Here is a 16,530-nt window from a genome sequence, read left to right as displayed (position 1 = left end):
GCACATCGCTTATATCCTCGTGGTGTTAGCTACGCCTACTAGTCACAACAGTGACAACAATCATAATATGCCAAATCACTTTAAGTGCTTCAGCTGGGGCCTTGGCTCAGTTAAACAAGCTAGGCTGCTGGCTTGCTAAGCAGACAAATGCTACATCGAAGGCAATTTCTGATTTGTTGTTTGATGTTGACTCTGTGAGACATGCAACACTGCAGAACAGAGCCGCTATAGACTTTTTGTTGTTGGCGCAGGGACATGGATGTGAAGAGTTTGATGGAATGTGTTGTATGAATCTTTCTGATCATTCTAATTCGATACACGCACAGCTGAAAACCCTGCCTCAGCTTTCCCAGCAATTGCAAGTGAGCAATGACCTAGGGATAACTAAATGGTTGTCCTCATGGGTCATTACAGGTTGGCTTAAAACACTGCTATTTGAAGGATTGCGCTTATGTATCATTGTTATTTTAATCATTGTAGTTGTTAGACTTGCTTATAGTTGTTTAATGAAACAAGTGAACAGAATGACCCACAATGTTTTGCTCGCACAAAAGAAAAAAGGGGGAATTGTTGCAGAATGGCTCCAAGAGCAAGGCCATGGATCCTTAGAGGCCTTGTGCGAGCAAAGCAAAGTGTAGGCCTCACAGGTAACCGGAAACCGGACGTGGGAGGAGAATGTAAAGGAAGCCGTGTAGAACTAACCAATACTGTTGTGACTAGTAGGCGTGGCTAACACCACGTGGATATAAGCGATGTGCACCACGAATAAAGTAGAAGCTTGCTTATCACCCATAATGAGTTGGAGTGTCTTGCTTCTCCTCGCCGCTAACAACCACCCACCAAACAATACCCAGCCCAACCGGAGCAGTGATGTGGCCTTCCTGGTAACTCCCCCCCAGTTTTATATACTGGGCATGACGTGCTGTGGTATGGAATACCCCTTTGGCTAGTTTGGGTCAGGTGTCCTGTCTCTGCTTCCTCCTGGCTTCCCATGCCCCTCCTCACTGGCAGAGCATGAGACTAAAAAGTCCTTGATCAGAGTAAACATTTACGACACGCTGAAACTGTGACATCAAGAGCAACAACTTTGAGAGCCAATAAATCAGTGTTGTGACGAGTGACTATTAATCCAAAACAATAAACGCTTATCACAAACACAATTAGACACACTCCGGTTATGTCTGTCAATATCTCAACCCTTCGTGCCCCATGTTGGGAGCCAAAAAGTACTGTTGTGGTTTAAACTCAGCCGCGTAGTCTCTCACTCCCCCCCCTTCCCCCTTCCTCCCCCCCCAGTTCTGGAAGGCTGGGGAGAAGAATCGAAAGAATGTAACTCCCAAGGGTTAAGATAAGAACAGTCCAGTAACTAATGTCAACTTCAGGTAATGGCAAGCCTAAGTACTGCAGCTCTCAGATGTCTAGCTAATCATTTCGAACATAAAATGTGGCTTGTTTCAAAAGTTAAGTGAACTTTCAAACATTAAAAGAAGTATTTTCATATGTACCCACATTTTGAATGATTGTACCCTGCTGCACAGAAAACTTGCATGGAAGCCAAGAATTGTATTTCTTTACTCCATGGCCTTGGGTGAACACCTTGTGTAAACACCTCAGCTTGTCTATGTTCCCCTACATTTGGAAGTAAGACACTGCAACCTAAACTTAAGTGTGGTCCTATGGCTTTTTGGTATAAGCCTTTTCCTTTTATAGGCTTGATCTCATTAATATTTTTATAAATAATAATATTGACAGCATGTAAGTAGTGGGTCCCCAACATGAAACCTGAATCTAAGCACTGTTAAACTTCAAAAAAGATTTGCTTTGCATCTGATAAAAATTCTGCAGCTCACGTTCATCTTGAATACACATGAATATCCACTTCCCCCTTTACTTCTTACAAGATCTGCATTGTATCACAACCTCAGTCATCCTTTTGAGGGCCCATGCCTTTTTATTAGGCCCTGATCCTGCAAATACTTAAGCATGTGGGGGACTTACTTTGCTTTCAAGAGTCACCCTCTGAAGTCTACTAGACTACTCCCAGGTGGACAATTGCATTCATTTTCACTATGTTCTAGATTTGGGCCTCAAATTGTCTAGCAAGTGGCCAGTACGAAGCTGTGTGAGGAATGTTGTTCACCTGGAGTGTGCCTGTAGCCTTTGTAGACGGCATAGTGACTTTTAGCTTTTGGCTAAAGCCAAACTGAAAGTTGACCAAATTAATTATCCAGTAACATACAGAATTCAGTCATTTTATTAGTGAATAAAGTGTCAAATCACTGAACAACACAGATCTTAATTATGTTCTAATATAACCTTATAGCATCATATAGTTTGAGAGTTATTAATGTAAAACTTTATATTTTAAACAGACTTTTATAAATACATTCTATCTTCATAGAGTAGAGAAATGGTGAGGATAGAAGACTATTGTGGTCAGTTATGCAGACCGGAACAGACACTTGTGTTTCACAAACAGCTTTAAATTCAAATTTTCTGCAATATACATAGTGTAGGTACAATTTTAGTCATTACTGTGTACTAGGAAAGTTATTAAAATTCTTAAATTTGTTGAGGCTTTTCACAGCACCTTCCCCAGGTTTTAATTGGTTTTACCTAATTCCATAAGAGAGCTCTTTGAAAAAAGTCAAAGTGCCTTCAATCACATCTTACCCATTGAAGAACAGAGATATACCTTCTGTAATCTGGAAGTTTTTCCTAAGAACTGAAATCTGAAGGTTCTCAATGACAAATTAAAAGACTCATCAGGAGATAATTTATTCAATAATTTATTGAAGAGCAATTTATAATGGGTTCAGTTTCAAAATGACAAAAAAAAATGTTTCGTAACAGAAGGGTTAAATCATATAATCATGGAGTCATAGAATAGTTAGGGTTGGAAAGGACTTTAAGATCATCCAGTTCCAACCCCCCTGCTATGGGCTGGGACACCTCCCACTAAACAATGTCACCCAATACTCGATCCATCCTGGCCTTGAAGTTGTGAATGCTCCAGGGATGGAGCATTCACAACTTCCCTGGGCAACCCATTCCAGTGCCTCACCACCCTTACAGTAAAGAACTTCTTCCTTATATCCAGTCTAAACTTCCCTGGTTTGATTTTTAACATGTTACCCCTTGTCCTATCACTACAGTCCCTAACAAATAGTCCCTCCCCAGCATCCCTATAGCCCCCCTTCAGATACTGGAAGGTTGCTATGAGGTCTCCATGCAGCCTTCTCTTCTCCAGGCTGAACAGCTCCAACTTCCTCAGCCTGTCTTCATACGGGAGGTGCTCCAGTCCCCTGATCATCCTCGTGGCCCTTCTCTGGACTTGTTCCAACAGTTCCATGTCCTTTTTATGTTCTTAGTCTTGGAGGTTTACAAAGCTGCTAGTTGCAGTCTCCTTAAAACTGAATATACCTCATTAATGCTTACTTGCAAACACTGAAGGATTTTTATTATTATAATCATATATTACAGTGCTTAGTACTGTTTCTAAACAACATACTAATCAGCTTAATGAGAAATTACTGTATTTTTAGCAGACTAAAGAAAAATCCATTTTATTGTTCTAAAGCTTGTCCTTTATTTTTTCCCAGAACGTTATCTTTTTTTATTGTACACCAGTGAATATCATACCATTGATTTTTTTTTTCAAATCATAAAACTATCTTTCTCATTGTAGAATGTTCAATATATTGAATATGGAACTGAAAGTTACAAATGGATTTCTATTTTTGGTTTGTTTTTTTTTTTACTGGCTTTTTTAATGGAAATGGGAGAGATGCACAACAGTTCTTTTTCTATATATTTAGAAATGTAAATGGGTGCAGTTTCACAAGAAGACAGACAAGGGAGGTGGTAAAAACTTTTGCCCCTTCAGTAGGAATTAGATTTTGAAATTGTAGCATATTTTAAAATAGTATTTAATGGCTATTGGCAAACATACAGAATGATGAAAGCACATGTATGGTCAAAATTGTGTAGCACAGTTGGCATTTAATACATTTTTTATTGTTTTTACACTAATTCCTTTGCATTATTATGAGTAGGTAAAACATAAAATGCAAATTGTACATCAGTGATTCAATGTTTGTAACTCTCACAGTCTGAATCTAAACTATCTTCTGATTTTCAGAGATGGAAGAAGCTAGTTTGTGCCTTGGTGTTTCTTCAGCTGTGCCAGAAGCTGACACCCATCTCAACAGCACCATACTCAATGGGCAGTATTCAATGAGCCAGAAGCTGCACCAGGTCACTTCCCAGCTCAGCCATGACTTCCCAGAGCTCCAGAAAAGGCAGAATCCAGAGGAGAAGGTGTCAGCACCACTAGAAGACAAAAGACACATGTCCATAGCAAACCAGCCCATCAGCAGTCAGATGGCTCTGTTGGCCCACCAGCTCAATAGACAGGTTGATACCAGTTTGAATGGGCACATAAACCTGCAGCAGTTCTTGAATGGACAAAACCTAGGCATTATGTCTCAGGTGAGTGATATAGAGGATGATGCCAGGAAAAACAGGAAGTACCCATGTCCTCTGTGTGAGAAACGCTTTGGCTTTAACAGCATCCTGTCGCTACACATGTGAACTCATACTGGAGAGAAATCATTTAAGTGTCCATACTGTGACCACAGAGCAGCTCAGAAAGGCAACCTGAAGATACACCTGCGTACTCATAATCTTGGAAACCTTGGCAAAGGTCGTGGAAGAGTACGAGAAGAAAACAGACTTTTACATGAGCTGGAGGAGAGAGCAATTCTTCGGGACAAACAGATGAAGAGCACCTCTTGCAGCCATGACCCAATGTGAAAGCACAGTGGTACTCCCAGCCAATGCCTCTCACAAACTGTAACTTGTCTGTGCCAGCTAATCACAGCACACCTGATATTACAAACCCTCTTCCCTCCCCAAAGCCAGTCAGTGTTCAGGAAGAAGTTGTCACTCAGACAGCTGGGTTTAGATGCACATTTTGCAAAGGCAAGTTTAAGAAGAGAGAAGAGCTGGACAGGCACATAAGAATCCTGCACAAGCCTTACAAGTGCACCCTGTGTGACTTTGCTGCCTCAAAGGAGGAGGAGCTGATCAGCCACATGGAGAAGGCTCACATAACTGAAGAGTCAGCCCAGGGCCAGGACTCCAACAGGAATGGGGAGCAGTCCACCAACAAGTTCCGTTGCAAGGTTTGCAGCCAAGTGTTTAGCCAAGCCTGGTTCCTAAAAGGCCACATGAGAAAGCACAAGGATTCCTTTGAACACTGCTGTCAGATATGCGGGAGGCAATTCAAAGAGCCTTGGTTTCTTAAAAATCACATGAAAGTTTACCTGAATAAGTTATCTGTAAAGAACAAATCTCCTAATGATCCTGAAGTACCTGTCTCCATTAGCATCATGTCCCAGGAAGCTCATACAAGCCTATATTCAAGATATTTGTCATGTTTGCAGAGTGGGTTTCTTCCTCCTGACAAAGCAAGTTTAAGTGAACAAAATCAAATATATAACAAAGGAGATATGCCCATGAAAGAGAAAGAAGTCTTGGGGAAGTTTCTTTCACCCATTTCTGGCATTGGCAACAGTATGGCTGAAGGGGATAAACAATCCTTATTGGGCTGTCTCAATCTGGTGCCTCTGCTGAAATCCACCTGCATAGAAAGGTTACAAGCTGCTGCCAAAGCGGCAGAGATGGATCCAGTAAACAGCTATCAAGCCTGGCAGCTTATGGCAAGGGGAATGACCATGGAACATAGCTTTCTGTCTAAAGAGCAGCAGATACAGCGCAGCCATGAAGACACTTTGGCAAATGCTGGAGTTATGTTTGATAAGGAGAAGCAAGAGTTTGTGTTAGTAGGAGCAGATGGTTCTAAGCAGAAAATGCCTGCTGATTTGGTTCACAGCACTAAAATGGGCAATCAGAGAGACTTGCCAAACAAACTAGACCCTTCAGAAGGCAATAAAGATTTTTTGTTGCATGGTATGAACCAGGGACTCAATTACAACTTACAAAGTCATAGAAATGTGACAGAAAAGCCAACTGAATGCCTGGACTGTGGAAGGGTTTTCAGAACATATCACCAAGTGGTCATTCACTCCAGGGTCCACAAAAGAGACATGAAAGGAGAAGATGAAATAATTCAAGGTGGTCTTGATGAGCAACGTGGGTCTGGAAGTGATCAAGAGTCTCAGTCTGTCAGCAGGTCAACAACACCAGGGTCCTCTAACATTACTGAAGAAAGTCGAGTAGGTGGAGGTTTCTCGCAGATGGGAAGTGCCCAGGAGGACAGCCCACATCCTTCCTCACCCTCCTCTTCAGGTATGATAATTTCTCCTTCCCTCTTTGCACTGAAAGCTTTGTAGCCATATTTGAAATCACAGCAGCAAAGTAGTTTACGCGGTCTCTAGTTAGGTCATTTCGTAGTGGTCCACAGGGATGTGGTGCTATATGCCAGAACATATTAGTGTGGGTTCCTGCAATTCCTTCAAGGTGAAGGAATTTTCTCCCCTTTTCTCCCCTTTTCTCCCCTCCAAGGGCAGGTTTCCCAGCCCTTCAGTTGTCACTTTTGCTGCCCCACTGGCAGCAGTGTGCAGGGTCTGTACAGTCACCAAGGGCAATGTTGCTTTCAGGGCATCTCCCTCCAGGTTTTTAAAGGGGTTTTTTACCCTCATGGTATTTCTCTCTAAGAACTTTCCATGTCTTCCATGTAAAAAGTGAGGACATATGCCTTCTTTGAGCCATAGTTCAAAGAACCATGAGTAAAAACAGCACGCTGACCAACTTCTCTGAATGCCTTAATTCCCACAACTGTATCAGTTACTTAGCTATGTACCTAGCCACTGGACTGATTGAAAAGAGATTCAAAGATGCAAATTACAAACTTTTTTATAATCTCTCAACTTTTTTTTTTCACATTTTAACATGGACTGAACTTTCTGCTTAATTCCTATCTGTTTGAAAGTGCAAGCAAACTAGAAATTGAACTGAAACACTTTAATTGCATTGTATGTCATGTTAATTTGCTATGTATAAAATAGCAAAGCAGATGATATTAGAGGGAAGGGGAGCCCAGGACTGTTGGCTGATATTCAAGGATCACCTGCTACAAGCTCAGGAGTGCTGTATCCCAACTAGGGGGAAGTGCAGCAGGAGGGCCAGGAGACCTCCTTGCATGGATAAGGAGCTGCTGATGAAACCTCGAGGGACAAAAAGAGGCTTATAAAAGGAGGAAGCAAGGATAGGCATCCTGGGAAGAATACAGGGATGTTGTCCGGGAAGCTAAGGCCCAGGATAGGAAAGTTAAGGCCCAGTTAGAATTAAACTTGGCTAGGGACGTTAAAGATGTCAGCAAGGTATTCTATAGGTAAGTAGCAAAAAAAAGACAGAATAGGGACAACGTGGGCACATCTGGAAGCTATCAGGATGTCGTGGTTTAAACCCAGTCAGGTAACTCGTTCACTGACTTCCCCCCCTTTCTTGCCCTCCCCCTACTCCCAGAGGGACAGAGAGGAGAATCGAAAAGAATGCAACTCCCACAGGTTGAGATAAGAACAGTTTAGTAACTAAGGTATAACACAGATCACTACTGCTACCACCAATAATAATAATGATAAAGGAAATAACAAGGGAAGAGAAGACAAGACTTCACCACCAGCCAACCGATAATTCACCCCCCAGGCCTGACCAAGCTCTGACCCATACCTCCTCCAACCCTGCAGTCTCCCAGGCCTTCCAGCTAACTCCCAGTTACATCCTGGGCATGACTGTGGTCAATGGCTCAAAGTCTGGCTGGAGACCAGTAACGAGTGGTGTCCCTCAGGGATCCGTGTTGAGACTGGTCTTGTTTAACATATTCGTTGCTGACATGGACAGCGGGATTGAGTGCGCTCTCAGCAAGTTTGCCGATGACACCAAGCCATGTGGTTCGGTTGATACCCTGGAGGGAAGGAATGCCATCCAGACGGACCTCGACACGCTTGTGAGGTGGGCTGATGCCAACCTCATGAAGTTTAACCATGCCAAGTGCAAGGTCCTACACCTGGGTCAGAGCAATCCCAGACAGAGCTACAGGTTGGGCAGAGAAGAGATTCAGAGCAGCCCTGTGGAGAAGGACTTGGGGGCGTTGGTTGATGAGAAAATGAACATGGGCCGGCAGTGTGCGCATGCAGCCCAGAAAGCCAACCGTATCCTGGGCTGCATGAAAAGGAGTGTGACCAGCAGGTCAAAGGAGGTGATCCTGCCCCTCCACTCTGCTCTTGTGAGATCTAACCTGAAGTATTGTGTGCCGTTCTGGTGTCCTCAACATAAAAAGGATATGGAACTGTTGGAACAAGTCCAGAGGAGGGCCACGAGGATGATCAGGGGACTGGAGCACCTCCCGTATGAAGACAGGCTGAGGAAGTTGGAGCTGTTCAGCCTGGAGAAGTGAAGGCTGCGTGGAGACCTCATAGCAGCCTTTCAGTATCTGAAGGGGGCCTATAGGGATGCTGGAGAGGGACTCTTCATTAGAGACTGTAGTGATAGGACAAGGGGTAACGTGTTAAAACTTAAACAGGGGAAGTTTAGATTGGATATAAGAAGGAAATTCTTTCCTGTTAGTGTGGTGAGGCACTGGAATGGGTTGCCCAGGGAGGTTGTGAATGCTCCATCCCTGGCAGTGTTCAAGAACAGGTTGGACGAGGCCTTGGGTGATATGATCTAGCCTAAGGTGTCCCTGCCCACGGCAGGGGGGTTGGAACTAGGTGAACTTAAGGTCCTTTCCAACCCTAACGATTCTATGATTCTATGATTCTATGACTAGTGATAGGACAAGGGGTAATGGGTTAAAACTTAAACGGGGGAAGTTTAGTTTGGATATAAGGAAGAAGTTCTTTACTGTAAGGGTGGTGAGGCACTGGAATGGGTTTCCCAGGGAAGTTGTGAATGCTTCATCCCTGGGGGTGTTCAAGGCCAGGTTGCACAGTGACTTGGGTATCATGGTTTAGTGGGATGTGTTCCTGGCCATGGCAGGGGGGTTGGAACTGGATGATCTTAAGGTCCTTTGCAACCCTAACTATTCTATGATTCTATGATATTTCATTGGAGATGTCTATAAAATTTTGAGCATCCTAGTACAATTTTTAAAGTTACTAGCTTATGACTGCTGAAATAATATCTTCAAGCAGGTAGGATTTCTGGCCTCATGTATATTTCCAAAGTCACTTGATAATGGTAGTGAATTGAAATTTATATCTTCAGCCCTTTATAAAGAAAGGACCTCTCTATTATTGTAATCATTCTGCAAGCCTAAAAACAGAGGAAATCATGTCATAACAAATACTCCGTTACTAATGGCCACATTGATTTCTGCAATCAGACATTGAGTCTAGAAAATGAAAGACAGTTTGAAGTAACTTAAGGCATTACATTGCCCACTGTTAAAGAGTTGGTAGCAGGTTGTCCCGGGTTTAGCAGTGGCAGTCATTTTTTCTCCTTCTTCATAGTTGGTGCAGCGCTGTGTTTTTGACTTTCGGCCTGGGAACAGAGCTGATAACACCGATGGTTTTAGTTACTGCCCAAATGTTTGGACTGGCCATAGGACTTTGTGAGTTTCATGCTCTGCCAGGGAGGAGGGGAAGCTGGGAGGAAGCAGAGACAGGACACATGACTCAAACTAGCCAAAGAGGTATTCCATACCACAGCATATCATGCCTGGATGTAGAACTGGGAGTTACCTGGAAGAATCGAAAGAATGTAACTCCCAAGGGTTAAGATAAGAACAGTCCAGTAACTAATGTATAACACAAACCACTACTGCTACCACCAATAATAATATTTAGAATTGAAATAACAAGGGAAGTGAATACAACTGCTCACAACCCTCTGACCAATACCCAGCCCAACCAACCCAACCAAGCAGTGATCTAGCCCTTCCGTGTAACTCCCCCAGTTTATATCCTGGGTATGACATGCTGTGGTATGGAATAGCTCTTTGGTTAGTTTGGGTCAGGTGTCCTGTCTCTGCTTCCTCCTGGCTTCCCCTCCTCCCTGGCAGAGCATGAGACTCACAAAGTCCTTGGTCATACTAAAATAAGCTGCAACTAAAAACATCGGTGTTATCAGCGCTGTTCCCAGGCTGAAAGTCAAAAACACAGCACTGCACCAGCTATTAAGAAGGAGAAAAATTACTGCTACTGCTGAAGTCAGGACACCGTCACTGGCCAGGCACTCCCTCAGGACTCCAGGAAGAGGAGGTGTGACTGGGCACGGAGCCAGGGCCCCTGCCTGGGTCTCACTCGGTCATGTGCCCTAGCCTTGTTACCCACCTTTTTTGTCCACATATGAAAATTTTCACATGAAGTCTTAGAAAAATCAAGAATTTAGATCTTACTTTTCAATTTGACCATCTGAGAGAGTTGTGATTCTTCAGCCAGGAGAAGAGAAGGCCCTGGGGAGACCTTAGAGCATCTCCCAGTGCCTAAAGGGGCCGACAAGAAAGCTGGAGAGGGACTTTTGACAGGGTCCTGTAGGACTGGACAAAGGGAAATGGCTTTAACCTGACAGAGGAAAGATTGAGATATTAAGAAGAAATTCTTCCCTGTGAGGGTGGTGAGGCACTGGCACAGGTTGCCCAGAGAAGCTGTGGCTGCCCCATCCCTGGCAGTGTTCAAGGCCAGGTTGGATGGGGCTTGGAGCAACATGCTCTAATGGAAGGTTTCCCTGCCTGTGGCAGCGGGGTTGGGACAAGATGAGCTTTAAAGTCCCTTCCAACTCAAACCATTCTATGAATTTACTGTGTGTTGCAGTACGGCTCCACATACTTAAGTATCCAGTTCAAAAGCTACATCATTAACACAGGAATTAGCTCTACTTTCCTGGAACTTAAGTATTTCTTCTGGCCTAGAACTTGTTGGTTGTGCTGTTACCACTAATAACCTCACCCTCTAAGGCTGAAAAACTGTACTTTTAGTTTAGAATGGCAATATTAGTAGCTAGAATGATGATACATAATTCTTTGTAAATAAAACACCTACCATTCATTTCTTCAAAATAAATCAAGCTATACAAACCACTTCTTTGTGTATAATCTTCATTAGCTGAAAATCTGTAAGTTTGGTCCTGTAATCAGCTAAGCTTGGAACAAGGCTAGAGGGGAAAGGCATGGATTTCTTGCTTAAATCACATTGCTAGTCCCAAATCCTGGGACTAATCTGTGCCAACTAAGATTTCACAATTGCTTTTAATTCTAGACGTTCCACCAAGACTATCCTGACTGCTTTGAAATAAATAGCTACTTAAGGCACTTGTAGCAGTGCTATAAAGCATTGTGGATGTCAGAAGAACACTGACTTCCAGGATACCACATACACACTGACTTCCAGGATACCGCATTTGTCAGAAGTACCCAAGTTAACGTGCTTAAACTTTGTCTCAGATTGCTAGGCCAATTGCAGCAAGAGTGATGGCTCCAGCACAGTCATCTCTACAAAAAAAATGCTGCATAAAACTAAGCAGTCCAAAGAACAATTCATGCAATGTTTCTTTTGCTGCTATAATCTGACTAGGAGATACCTTTTTCCTCTATGCCCTATTAATTCGATGTATATAAGAAGTGTATGATCAACCTAGATGTAATCATCTTGCAAGGTATTTAAAGTACAAGCTGTGGCCTCCTGTCACATTGCCTATGTGTCTCCATTACCTCCCTTCCTAGAGTTGAATTTCTAGGCATGAGAAGTCACTGCCTTCAAAAGAGTTTTCTAATAGTTTATTAAAATAGCTCTACGTCACCCCCCCCACACACACACACGCACACACCCCCACCCCATTTTGGTAAAATATTTATTCTTTCTTTAAAGAGGAGTTTGATAGTTGTAATCATCTAAAGAATGTTCTGCCAGTTTTGAGTTAGTCACAGATACAGCTGTGCAGATCATGTTTTCTGTCTCCTGTCAGTACCAGAAGCTTGTCAACCCCTGTCTTTTACCAGTTCTTCCCTTTTCAGCTGTGCCACATTCAAGCTTTCCTGTCTGTCTGCTAAGCACATTCTCAGATCCTTCCCTTCTCTGCTCATTGGACAGCTATTTTCACTCCCTCCACTAGCTTCATCAGTCTTGACTTCTGCAGCTATCTTCTGTGTCACCCACTTTCCATAGAAACCTACCCAACTTGAACAAAGGATTATCACCCTCATCTCTAAATCCTCTATAGTGCTCACAAGAAACTAGGTAACTAGTGGATGAGTTAAAATGCAGAACACCTAAAGCTTTATACAGTGCAGGACTGGGATAAGTTATATGAAGGCTTCAAGCAAAGGTGGTTTCTTCTCGTGTGCATAAATAGTGACTACAGAAAAGATACAATAAAATGACATCAGGTCTCTGATCTTTAATGAAGTCAATATGACTACAGAGATATGAAGATTCTTCTGCACAGATGATCTTATACCTACTGCTGCTGTTAAAATTAATAAAAATTTTGCTGCTGATAACCATAGGGGAAGGGTTTCACTTCTATTTATTTTAAGTGTGAATTAATTTTTTGTCCTGTTTATATTATGTTTGGTTGTAAGGCTTGACCTATCAAATATCTTTGTATATTTCACAGATACAGGTCGAAAAAGTGAAATATGTCCATGTGACTTTCAGAAAACAGTCTCTACATCAATTCTAGTTAATTCTGCTTATACAAATACAGATGCTAAGGGTGCAGAGTGGGGCTTCACCACAAAGCAACCACAAATTAGGTAAATTACCCAGGTTAGACTCTGGCATCTGTTAAATACTGATCACTACCTTGTCTTTCATAAGACCGGGTTTGGAGAAAAACACTATTTGACAGGAAAGACAATCACAGTTTTTCTTCACTATTTTTAACTGGCTCAAAAGCACAATACAATGCAAAGCCAGTTCACATATTTGTTTATATGTATGATTTCCCTAAGACTATGATGAGATTTTTAATGTAAAGTGCTATTTTATGCATGTACTAAAATGATTCAATATAAGATCTGGAAGTTTTTTGAAGAAAAATAATGTGGTATAGCAATTTGATTATGCTTAGAATCAGATAGTGCATTCTACAGGCAAACAATTGCTATGAAAGTGAACACTTTCTAGCTATGTAGCTGTGATTTGCACATTGAAAATTATACATTTAAACTCATCAACAGTAAATAAAGAAGATAAAACTGAAATAATTCATCATATCACTACAGGAAAACAGAAAGAGTAGATGTAATGGGCCATTTTGACTTTAAATTGAAATCTGTTCCTAGGTTTTAAAGGACAATCCACTTTACAAAACTTCAATGTATATATAAAAATCATCCATCACCACATCTGATCGAAATATACTAATGATTTTTATCGGTCAGATTTTGAAAGCGAGGTTTATTTTTATGGAGTATGCATTAATTAACCCAACATATACTATCTTCCAGTATATCTAAAAAAGTACTTTCATTTAAACATGTTTATTGTGAAATGTTTGCATTCCCAACATTTGTGGCCCACACACAGACTATTTCATACTTCACTTCTGAGCAGCTACAGAAGTTAAAAGGAATTACTGGTTTTGATTAATGCATTTTTGGGGACATTTTTTTTTAAATGTTCCAAAACTACGCTCTGAAGACATTCTTCAACATGAAAACATCTAAATGTATTTATCTTGAAAATGGGGTATTAATGAGTGAGATTGACTTTAGATCGTTGAAACTTTTGCATGGAAAGTGAACATCCTTAAGTTTTGTAGATAATTTGACTGAACTTTGGCAGACTATTAATTGAATGATTTGATACAACTGTATCAATTGTAAAAAGAAAAGCCACGTACGCAGATACGTGGAGTGGTGCATTACAGATGGGAGTTCTAAGGCTGGGGCTGTCATCTTGTGATTAAGAAAAGGAAATGATTTCACTAAAAAGATATTTCCTCGTGTTGCTTTGCTTTAACTGAGTTTATACTTTCCACTGAACCGGACATATTTATTGAGACTCATAAATTACTTCATGGTTACCACCATCACTGTAATCTCAACAAACTGTATCTTTTTTCTTGCCAATTATCTAAATATAATAGCTATGAAATATCTTAAAACATTCTCTACAGTGTAAACATATACAAAGCTTTAAGTGTAAACAGTATGATGCATCAGAATGATTTTATATTTTATTTATTTTATGATGTTATAAAAACTGCTCTTAAAAACTATACAAAAATGTAAAGTAAAAATGGGGAAGGGGGGAGAAGGAAAAAAAAAGAAAAAAGAAAAAGAAAAAAAACCCGCCTTCAACTCACCACACCAGCTGTTTAACAACTGTCAGGGAAAAAGTTATTTGTTTAGCTATTAGTGAACACACCATTACATCCATAATTTTTCTGCATCTGCAACACGGAATAGTCTATTTTACATGATTTTGAGTGATTCGTCCAGAATAGAGATCTCACATTTAAATATTTGGCAGCCTCTCAACTTTCTGGGAAATAATGAAGTCAGTGTCGAGGTTTAAGCCTGGCTGCCATGCAGCCCGCTTGCTCACTCCCCTACTTCCCCCCCCCCGGGATGGGAAGGAGAATCAAAAGAATGTAACTCCCACAGGTTGAGATAAGAACAGTCCAGTAACTAAGGTATAACACAAACCACTGCTGCTATCACCAATAATAATAATGATAAGGGAAATAACAAGGGAAGTGAATACAACACCTCACCACCCGCAAACCGATACCCAGCCCGACCAAGCAGTGATCTAGCCCTTCCAGGTAACTGGCCCCAGTTTACATCCTGGGCATGACGTGCTGTGTTATGGAATACCTCTTTGGTCAGTTTGGGTCAGGTGTCCTGTCTCTGCTTCCTCCCGGCTTCCCCTCCTCCCTGGCTTAGCACGAGACTCACAAAGTCCTTGGTCAGACTAAACACTACTGAGCAACAACTAAAAACATCGGTGTTATCAGCGCTGTTCCCAGGCAGGAAGTCAAAACCACAGCACTGCACCAGCTACTAAGAAGTAGAAAAATGACTGCTACTGCTGAACCCAGGACATGTAGTCATTTCATTTTCAGAAAAGCAGCAATAAAATCACACACACAAAAAAAGGTTACTTTGGGGTCATGATGAACCAACAAGAATGACAAAAAGTGAGGCCTAGTTTCCAATTTCTAGCATATTTATTGTAAAATAGAAAAGACATAGTTCCTCCCTTGCATTGAATTTCTTTTATTTTATAGACTGAGTCCTATATCTTTGTGTGACTGAAACCCCATACTTGTTTACTCTTAGATCGGCATTAAGCATCCACCATATGGAGTTGTGAACACCACAGACATAGAAGAAACTGTCCTTAACTAACAGTCTGAGAAAATGGTGTTCGGCGTCAAGTGGGCCACTTTCAAGTAGCTGGTTAAGACAAGGGCTGACTTATAATGGAGATGTGAAACAATACAATTTTTACTTTATGTTATAAAGCTCAGAACCACACGATTGACCACAGAAATCCCACTTTCAAGTCTGTTCAATAGCTGTACACACGCTTTCAGCACTGACTCTGCAGTGCTAATAATTTTGATGTTACCTCAACAGGAACTGAGGCCAACCTACACCACAGTGCTTTCATAGTTGTCATGGTTTAAACCCAGCCAGACAGCTCGTTCACTCACTTCCCCCCCCTTCTTTCCCTCCCCCTACTCTTGGAGGGACAGAGAGGAGAATCGAAAAGAATGCAACTCCCACGGGTTGAGATAAGAACAGTTTAGTAACTAAGGTATAACACAAATCACTACTGCTACCACCAATGATAATAATGATAAAGGAAATAACAAGGAAGAGAATACAACACCTCAGCACCAGCCAACCGATAACTTGCCCCCCAAGCCCGACCAAGCTCCGACTGATACCTCCTCCAACCCCGCAGTCCCACAGCCCTTCCGGCTAACTCCCAGTTACATCCTGGGCATGACGTGCTGTGGTATGGAATACCTCTTTGGTCAGTTTGGGTCAGGTGTCCTGTCTCTGCTTCCTCCTGGCTTCCCCTCCTCACTGGCAGAGCATGAGGCTCACAAAGTCCTTGGCCAAACCAAAACATCTCTATCAGCTCTGTTCCCAGGCCGAAAGTCAAAACACTGCACTGCACCAGCTACCAAGAAGGAGAAACATGACTGCTACTGCTGAACCCAGGACACCGGGACAGTCTCCTGCTGACCAGACTGTACATCTGATAGGTCAATATAAACACAATTGAATCCAACACATTTCCAGAAAGAAAGAAAGAGGGAAAAAAAAAAATAAAAAAAATCGGCTTTAAGAAAAACAATGCACTTCCCAAAAGTGACATCTTATCTATAACATTTACTAAATATCCTCAGCAAGGAAATGTGAGAAATCATTCAGCTTTGAATTAATTTATCAGGCATACTGAGAGGTCTCGGGCTGAAATGTGTGACATTTTTTCATGATTAGCATCAAGTACTAGAATCTAAAAATTGTCACTTTACACACCACTTTAACCTAGACCACTCAGTTTCTGCTACCATTCATGATTTTTAGGAAATGAAAGGAAA

General features: G+C 41.7%; 1 protein-coding gene across 1 annotated transcript; it reads left to right on the top strand.

Moving 5' to 3' along the window:
- The first annotated feature begins 4,143 nt into the window (after positions 1-4,143).
- LOC133282938 (zinc finger protein 536-like) lies at positions 4,144-6,356 on the top strand. Its single transcript, XM_061479310.1, is given in 2 exon segments — positions 4,144-4,786; positions 4,789-6,356. Coding segments are annotated over 2 exon segments (2,211 nt in total).
- Positions 6,357-16,530: the final 10,174 nt, after the last annotated feature.

Source organism: Pezoporus flaviventris, unplaced genomic scaffold (assembly GCF_033815535.1).
Source record: "Pezoporus flaviventris isolate CSIRO_AGI_PZ_B2104156 unplaced genomic scaffold, CSIRO_AGI_Pfla_v1 ptg000146l, whole genome shotgun sequence".
Taxonomy (NCBI): Eukaryota; Metazoa; Chordata; class Aves; order Psittaciformes; family Psittacidae; genus Pezoporus; species Pezoporus flaviventris.
The sequence above is the reverse complement of the archived record's forward strand: the minus strand, read 5'-3'. Positions and strand labels throughout refer to the sequence as shown.